The sequence below is a fragment of the Cnephaeus nilssonii genome (assembly GCF_951640355.1).
Source record: "Cnephaeus nilssonii genome assembly, chromosome: 2".
In the NCBI taxonomy this organism is placed as follows: Eukaryota; Metazoa; Chordata; class Mammalia; order Chiroptera; family Vespertilionidae; genus Cnephaeus; species Cnephaeus nilssonii.
Window position 1 is genome coordinate 13,613,566 of NC_137073.1, and position 9,221 is coordinate 13,622,786.

The window sequence follows — 9,221 nt, forward strand, 5'->3', positions numbered from 1 at the left end:
TTCCCTCCCTGCACAGGGGTGTCCGTCCTGGTCCCCAGAAGGGGAGGGACTCGGCCAGGGGACAGGAGAGGCCCCTGAGCAGCCATCGCTGCGCCTTGTCTCTTCGCTCTACCGGTGCCTAGGGACCGGCAGCAGGAAGCAGAGGCACCGAGGTGGCAGGAGTCTCCGTGCCCTGTGGCTGCCGTAGGAATTAGCAGACACTCAGGGTCTTAACAACGGGAATTCCCTCTCTGGTTCTGGGGCCAGGTGTCCGAAATCAGCCGCCAGCAGAGGTTCCTTCTCAGAGGCTCAGGGAGAGAAGGCGTCCCAGGCCCTCTCCCAGCTCCTGGGCGGCCATCCCTGGTGTTCTGGCTGCACCGCCTGGTTCCAGTCTCCGCCTCCATGGTCACATGGTCTTTCCTCCTGTCTGTCTCTGTGCTCTTCCCACAAGGACACCAGTCATATTGGATGAGGCCCCTCCTCCATGCCCTCATCTAGCCCTGATTCCATGGCAAAGGCTATTTCCAAAGGAGGTCCCATTCACAAGTGCCAGGGGGTAGGACTTACACATATGTTTTGGGGCCACACGTACCCCCTAACAGCAGGGGTCCTTGACTCTGCTAACCCAGAGGGGGTAGAGGTGTGGCCCCCATGGGCAGGAGGAATGTGTGCAGCCCAGGTGCCCCCCGGGGTGTCCCACGCTCCCTTGCCCTATTTTGATGGTAAGTGGACAAGGGTAGCAGGCAAGGCCTCTGAAGGGCTGGGGACCAGGAACTAGGTCCCCGAGGGGTGCGAGTCAGGGCCAGGCCCCCAGAGGGTGGCTGAGGGGGAGGGACCTGGAATACATGATGGGGACCCCTGCAGAGGCAGGGCTGGCATCTGCCCACCAGCCCTTCCCTCTGGCTTCCCAGGAAGAGCCCTCTGTGGGAGCCCGAGGGGCTGCTCCCCAGCCGTGCTAGGACAGACAGCCCTCGGGGTCAGCCCTCCTGGGAGTTCAGTCCTTTTCCTTGGGCATTTTGAGAGCGGGGCTGTAGGTTCCAGCCTGTTGAGACACCTGGGGTCGCTCCTGTGGAGACAGCAGGTGGGCCCCTCCCATCTCAGCGTTTGTTCGGGGAGTGGCCCCAGGAACTCTGGGGGCTGCGCACAATGACTAGCAGTAGCTGATGGCTCAGAGCTGCCACTTCTCAGGGGGAGCGATTCCAAAAGGCAGCTCCTCCCAGGCCGCAGGCTCTGGGCAGCGGGTCTTAGTGCCTCTGTGAGAGCTGCTCCCAGCTGAGACCTGGATCTTCCTTGTCTGTGCAGCTGTCCATGCACCTCTGGTGGCGGGGGAGGCAGGGGGAGTGGCATGGCCCCGTGACCATCCAGTGCTGGGCCAACTGGGCATACTTTTTTTTTTTTTCCAAGTTGTTCGAAGAACAGGAAGGCCCATTTTTTTGTTCTATTAAAAAAATTTTTTTTGTCAAACCTCACCTAAGGTTATAATTTCCATTAATTTCTGGAGAGAGTGAAAGGGAAGGAGCAGGGGAAGGGAGTGCGGGGGGTAGAGAGAAATCAGGGGGAGAGAGACACATTGATTGGTTGCCTGCCACACATGCACACATGGACCCTGCACTGGGAATCGAACCGGTGACCCTTTGGTGGGCGGGACACTGTTCTAACCATTGAACACACTGGCCAGCACTAATTTGTTATATTTTTATGTCCTAGGGCACTTGGTGATTATCTGCTTGATCTGAGAAGAAAACAGTACGTAATCCTTGTTTCATAAATGCAGTGTCTTCTCCTACCTCCCTGAAAACTCCCTCAAACTTCTATTTCTCATCATGGCTAGTTGAATAGGTTTGAATAAATTTTTGTTCATTTGTTTTTACTTTGGTTTCTAACTTTCCAATTCAATGCTTTCCTGGTCAGCCCCAACGGTTTTCTTCATATGTAAGAGCAAAGCACTAAGTTTTGGGCTGGTTTATGCCAAAAATTATCACCATAAACAAGTATACTTAAAAAATGTTTTTATTGAAAAACTTTTTCCTTTTTTTTTTTTTTTTTTTTAGAGAGAGGGATAGAGAGATAGAAACATCAATGAGAGAGAGACGAACATCATTGATCAGCTGCCTCCTGCATGTCCCGGACTGGGGTTGGGTCAGCAACCTAGGCATGTGCCCTGATTGGGAATCAATCTAGGGACCTCTATGTTCCTGGGCTGACACTCACCCGCTGAGCCACACGAGTCAGGTGCAAGAATGCTTTTCTAACGAACAGAAACAACTGTGTTTATTAACAGTTCAAATGCTGCCTGGAATCTGTCAGCCTGGCTGGTGGGTGGACTATTTGATTTTGTCCTTAGATGACTGGGCAGAAACCTGGGCTTCCCAGATGCCAGTCCTCTGTTTTGCTGGGACCAAAGGTCCTAGAGATGGATCACGCCCCCCTCCTCCTGGGGTGACCCCGACTGCAGGAGGGAGAGGAGGGCCTGGGTCCTGACCGTGTTTCCAGTCTCACGGCTCTCACCACCTTCCTCTGTGCGGGGTGACCCTCTCCAGCCCCTGCCAAGATCTGAGTTGCCTGGGCCCCTCAAGTTCAAGGTGGCCCCACCTGCACGTGTCCTCCTGCACAGTGAGGGCTTCACACCAAGCACCAGAACAGTGGGCTGCACTTCTCCCCAAGCCCCTCTTCTTCCTCCCCTCCATCTGATTCCCAGCGGCCATCACTGATGCCGTCTCCCCCTTCTTTGCTGAGTTGATACCGTGCATTTGTCTGCTGCTGTGCTGTCACCGAGGCTGGGCCTAGGAGGATGGGCAGGTCGGGGCCATTCAAGCACCCACTTCACTGGGCGGCCACTCGGTTCCCATTTCCACAGCTTTCTGGTACCAGCTGCCTAGTTTGCCTGACTCTGCCCTGTGGCTTCCTGGGACACCCCACCTGTATTTTCCTCCTGGCAAACTTGGGGGTCATGCTGAATGTTCCAGATTTGCCTGCAGTTCACATTCTATTGGGATTTGAAGAGTTGATATCCGATGACACCATCTCTTTTTAACATTGAATGACATTTTATTTCCTGTGAGTTTCCTTGTCCAGGAAGTGTTGTGGTTGTCATGGACTCTGGATTAGGAAAGTAAGGACACGGCCGTGAATGGAGTCTTTACCATCATAGCATCGCATTAGTTACCACTGAGAGTAAAAGATGAGTTTCTTCTTCTTTCTCTCCTGATTTGCGTTTAAAACATTTATCTCACAGGTAGACACCTTGGGAAATTTAATTTTAAATTCTTTCCAGTTGAGGCTTTTGGCTTTTCTGGGAAGAAGATCGTATTATCTGCCAATGATAGTCACGAGATTTCCCCCCAAGACCCTCAAACCTTCTGTTTCTGTTTCGGGCAGATCTGCTCGAACTGATCAAATGCTGTCTGTGTCCCAGGTCTGGCCCAGCTGGTTATCGCCCAGCCTGGTGCCGGGGGTCGGGAAGTCTGGGCCCAGCATCAGGCTGGGCGTTGGGGCCTGTGGCGTCTCGCTGATCCCTCTGTGACTTGCCTTCCTGTCATCTGAGCCTGGGAACCAGCCCCAAACCCACATCCTCTGTGGAGGTGGTAAAGGTCGGGGCTCTGTCCAGGCCAGTGGCAGGGAGGGAGGAAGCCCCCTTATCACCCAAGGTCTTGCCCCTGGGCCTGTAGGACTGACTGAGTCACTGAGCCCAGCCCATTCCCTCCTGGGTGCTCCCCTTGACTCTCCCACGATGGGAACCCTGGCCATGTTGGATCCTGGTTGTTTCCTGTGGAGATCCCCAGTGTCCCCTGAGGATTCTGATTCTGGGTGTCCCGGAGACACCAGCATCTCAGCAGGGATGACAGGGACTCTGGCCCCAGGAGGCAATGATGGGTTTCTAGAGACCTGAGCTCACCTAAGTGCTGCAAAGCATCCCTCGGTGGTCTCCTCGCTGGGCTCACGGGGGTACAGAGGACCGGGCGTGGTTCAGGGGTGTGGGAACCCCTCTTGCCTCTCCTCTGGAAACATTGTCTGGTCCTATCCCATGCTTGGTAGAGAATGACTCTCAGAATGTCAAAGGGCAGTAAAGCCTGTCCCTGGCGGGTGGCCGGCCTCGGCCTGGGGTTGGACTTGGGGGACCGAGCTCCTCCATGCAGAAAGCAGGAAGTGTGAGAGGGGAGGTTGGCTCCCAGCGCTGTGGGGGTCCCCGGCGTGTGCAGGAGGAGAGGAGAGGTGAGGATACCTAGCATTAAATCGGCACCTCTCACATCCTTTGCTGTGCATTTTGACAAAGCTTGGTCATGCACAGGATGAATGAGGACAGCTGAGCAGATGCCTGAGTGTCCTGGGGCGGCCGTAACAAATGCCACAGACTCGGCCTTTAAACAAAACCTTCTTCTGTCACAGAGCTGGAGGCTGGAAGTCTACCATCAAGGTGTCAGCAGGTCCCCACTCCCTCCAGAGGCTCCAGGGCAGCTGCCTCCTCCATCTCATGTGCTGCTGGCAAACTCTGTCTGCAGGTCCAGCGAGTCTGAACTTTTTTGGGGGACACTGTGAGCCTCAAAAGAAGGAGGAGGCAGGGGAGCACTGGGCCTGCTGCTCTCCTTCACCCCGCTCTTGGCTCAGGTGTCAGCCCCCCATTCCATCCGTGTCCCTGCTCTGTTTTCTTTCAGAGCATCTGATTTACTAATTATTTATTTAGTTCCTCACCCGAGGATATGCTTATCGATTTTAGGGAGAGGAAGGGGGAGAGAGGTGTGATGAACATCGATCGATTGCCTCTTGTATGCGTCCCAATCGGGGAATGAACCCTCAGCTTAGGTATGTGGCCTGACTGGGAATCGACCCTTCAGTGCACAGGATGATGCAAAGCATCTCATTTCTTTATTTTTATGTGCATATTGTCATCTTACTACTGAAATGTCTCCAGCACCAATATTCTTATTATTTTTATTTTTTGTTAATTCTCACCAAGGATATTTTTCCATGGATTTTTAGAGAGAGTGGGAGAGGGAGAGACAGAGAGAAACATTGATGTGAGAGAGACACATTGTCTCCTGCATGAACCCTGACCAGGGCCGGGAACCTGCAACCAAGGTAGGTGCCCTTGACCGGAATCAAACCTGGGCCCTTCAGTCCTCAGGCTGATGCTCTATCCACTGAGCCACACCAGCTAGGGCTCCAGCACCAATGCTGAGTGTCTTCTCAGAGAGGAACCCCCATATTTTTTATCTGATAGATGGTCTGCTGGTCACCACTGGTCCCACTGGAGGGATAAGCCCCGCCTCCTCCCATGCCCCTCCCCAAAGGAGGGGGCTTCCCCTTGGGCCTGTCAGGGCAGGAGGATAATAAAGGGGCTCAGAGGGGCCCAGGGGCAGAAGGCAGAGAGGCCTGGCATGGTGAGGACGCTGCTCAAAGCCCCATCCTCCCCATTCCCAGGTCCCCACCCAGACCTCCTCACTGGCTCTCCCCCTTCCCCTCCCCTCTCCCCCTGCAGATGCTGTGGCTGCTGGTCCTGACTCTCCCCTGTCTGGGGGGCTCCGTACCTGTGACCTCAGGTGGGTGCTGACCCCCAGGCCTGGCTTGTCTCCGAACCCCTGACTCTGACCTCTCAGAGGCCGCCCCTGGGATGGGGTGGAGATCCCCCTCTGAGGGTGGCTGTGGGAGGGACAGGATGGGGCCATGCTGAGTGCCGGGCAGCGGTGCCTGGGTCCCTGATGGCTCCTCCTCTGCTTCCCCAGATCCCGGCCCAGGGACTGAGCTGGTGGGCATCGTGGGGGGACATGATGCTTCCAATGGGGCATGGCCATGGCAGGTGGGCCTGTGGGTCTTTTTTCCAACAAAGAACCAGTGGATTCTTTTTTGTGGGGGCTCCCTCATCCACCCCCAGTGGGTGCTGACCGCTGCCCACTGCATTCCAGGGTAAGTCCCTACTCTGCCAGCACCCGGGGGGGCCGGGGTGGGGGTGGGGGACAATGTCGGGAGGCATGTGATGTGTGTTGTGGGCAGATCCTGGGCTGAGTGGCTGCAGACCCCCCACCAGGATTCAGCTTCCTGGCGCTCCCCTTGCCCACCACAGAGGGGAGGTCTCTGGGCTCTGAGGTGCTGGCCCACTTCCTGCCGCAGCCTCTCAGAAGCCTTTGGCCTCTGTCCCCAGGAGAATCCCCGTGCCTCAGCACTTCAAGGTCCAACTAGGACGAGTGAGACCCTCATTCATTGGCAGTGTGCGGGTGGCTAGGATCATCCGCCACCCGGAGTACAGTCTTAAAGAGGGAGCAGTAGGTGGGGCGGACGTGGCACTTCTCAAACTGGAGGCCTCCGTGCGACCATCTAACCTCGTCAGGTGGATCAGCCTCCCGCCAGCCTCCCCCACAGTCCCCCCAGGCACCCGGTGCTGGGTGACTGGCTGGGGCGACATTGCTTATACAGGTAAGAACCAGAACCAGGATGACACCGGGCGGGCCAGGCTTTACAGATGAGGGCTCAGCTGGGGTCCCTCCGACGTCTCCCTTGGGTGTAGGAGGCACACAGCCCGAGAGGAGTCTGTTCAGGAGCAGAGGCCAATGTAGCCAGAGTGAGGCATGGCCATGGGCATTTTTTTTTTTTTAATATCACCCAAGGATGTATTTTCCATTGATTTTTAGAGAGGGTGGAAGGGAGGGGGACAGAGAAACATCGATGTGAGAGACATATCTATTAGTTGCCTTCCCGGCCGGGGCTGGGGATTGAACCTGCATCTCAGGTCCTTGCCATTGACCAAGAATCAAACCTGGGACCCTGTGGGCCAGTGCTCTAACCACTGAGAACACTGGCCAGGGAGCCATGGGCATTTTTTTCCTCGCTCTGCACCAGGCCTGTGTGCTCCCTTCCGGGGTCCTGTTCTCGCTGAGGCTCCATAGTGGGATGGAGACCAGGAGAGAACTTCAGTGACCTGCTCCAGGAGTCACTGTCAAATGGACAAAGTCAAATATGACAGGAGGGCCGCTCACCGTGCATTTCTCGGGGGAAAGCACTTGCTCTGATTTTTCCCAATAAAAATTATTTGTGGATAAAAAATATATTTCTATGTTTCTTTTTGGAGCTTGATGCCCCCAGTGTCAGCCTAGAGATTATCAGCCCACTGGCCTGGAAGTAACCCGGAGAGCTGGGTCTTGGATGACTCCCAGGGTCAGCGTGTGGTTCTAGAACCCGCGGCCTGTGACTGGACGCCCCCTCAGGCCCGCAGGCTCACTGGGCTTCTTCTCACAGAGCCGCTGCCGCCACCCCACAATCTGCAGGAAGTGGAGGTCCCCATCGTGGCGGATGAGATCTGTAGGCAGCGATATGGCAAGGTTATCAAGGACGACATGCTGTGTGCGGGGAGCCCGGGCCGGGCCTCCTGCCAGGTAAGACCCCCAGACTGTGGCCTCCGTCCACTGCTCCTGCCTGCAGGGACCCTGAGTATTGACCGCCTGTCTCTTCTCCCCGCAGGGTGACTCTGGGGGCCCCCTGGTCTGTAAATGGAGGGACACCTGGGTCCAGGTAGGGGTGGTGAGTTGGGCGTACAGGTGCGGTCTTCCTGGCTTTCCTGGAGTTAATGCCCGAGTGACATCCTTCTTGCCTTGGATCCGCCATCATATTCACTCCTCTCATTGAGCCCGGGGCCAGGCCAGGATGCTGCCCATGAGATGAAGACAGGCTCTCCCAGGTGTCTGAGGACCCTCACTGCTCCTCCCCAATGCCAGCTCTTCACTGCACCTAGCGCCCCACCCCCCTCCTCCCCCAGATCCTCCCGCCTCAGCCACCTCCATCAGTGTGTCTCCCCCTGACAGGCAAAAGGGAGAGGAGGGATGTGCTCTGAAGTGGGGCGGGCACTGCAGGCCTCCTGCCTCCTCCCCACCCTCTGTAGCTCATTAAACTGCATGACAAACTGCTCTGGACTGAGTGTACTTACCTGTGGGCGGGGCCAGGGTGGCCGTGGGTGGTCCGTCCTGGTGGGGAACCCAGGCTCTGGACGGTGGACCAGGTGGGGATGGGCACCTCTGGCTGCAGCTGGAGGAGGGCCACGTGGGTGGGCTCTCTTGGCTGGGGAGGAGGGTGAGCGTTCTGCCGGGGGCTGGAGACCACAGCCCGGAGGGGTGCTCCCAGAGCGGCCCACCCCTTCCCTCTTCCTCCTTCCATCGCGGTCAGTGTGGAAGGGAGGCTTTGAAGGACTTGGACTTGGCAGCCTACAAACAGGAAGCATTGTTTTCCATGGTCACCACGGCTCTGACATGGAGGCCACTGAATCCTCATTTCCCAATTTGATCAACTCCTTGGACCAAGCAAATTCCAGTCCCATTTCCCTGCAGAACCTCGGTCTCCCATTCTGAGCTTCTCCTGAGCACGGAGAACCTGCAGGGGCAGGGACAAGCCCAGTCCCCCTTCCCTGCCCCCTCCTCCAGCTCCCTCTGAGCCCAGGTTCTGTGGGTCTGTGGCGGCCAGAGAGGAGGATGGAGAGGCGGACCCCCATCCTCCCCGAGGCCGCTCTCCAGGCGATGGCGCCCCTGCTGGAGAAGCACCGCGGTGCACCGTCCTCTCAGGCTCCTCAAAGCCCATCCTTTCTCCCAGGGGGTGGGAGGGGCTCCCAGAGGACAGAGGAGCTTCTGTCTCAAATGGGGGAGTGAGAAGGGGGTGTGGAGCCCCTCCTGCCTCAGGCAGTGACATGCAGTTCCTGCTGCGTTAGGATTTGGGGGGCAATGCTGGTGCCGGCTAGGGTGGGTGCCTGCACCTGAGGGTTGGGGCCAGGACCCAGGAGAGCCTGAGGCGGCCTCTATGGTGGGTGAGGGGGCTCCATACCCTGCAGCCACAGCCTGGTTCCCAGTCTGATTCTAAAATGTGGTAGAGCCTTCGAGATCCCTGCCCAGTGCCCAGGACCCTGCCCCTGAGGCCAGGGTGGAAAAGCCCTGCTCTCTCCCTGTGACCGGGCCCTTTGGGGAGGGCTGCCCTCCAGTTAGGGAGAGGGGGAGCTCCAGGGCGGGCGGACCAGGAGCTGTGTCCCCCATGTGCCCAGGACTGAAGTCTGGGTTTCCTGGCCGCCAGGAGCTCTCCAGGAACTCCTTTTTCTGGGAAAATGAGGCCGAGGACTCGGCTGGAAGGCACCACCGTGCAGATGGCCCCCTTGGGCATCTCCTCCGCCCAGGGAGCCAGGAGGGCCTGACCCAGCACAGCCTGGCGCTGTGCCCTCGCCCTCGGGTTCCCGCACACTTTCTGCCTAAGTGACTGCCCTGTCCACGGGGCCTGTG

General features: G+C 57.3%; 1 protein-coding gene across 1 annotated transcript; it reads left to right on the forward strand.

Moving 5' to 3' along the window:
- Window positions 1-5,455: 5,455 nt before the first annotated feature.
- Window positions 5,456-7,593, forward strand: LOC307110252 (mastin-like; the record flags this gene model as incomplete). Its single annotated transcript, XM_079789269.1, has 5 exons — window positions 5,456-5,516; window positions 5,700-5,880; window positions 6,116-6,387; window positions 7,207-7,343; window positions 7,429-7,593. The coding sequence occupies 5 exons, from the start codon at window positions 5,456-5,458 to the stop codon at window positions 7,591-7,593; spliced, it is 816 nt and encodes a 271-aa protein (XP_079645395.1).
- Between the last annotated feature and the right edge of the window lie 1,628 nt (window positions 7,594-9,221).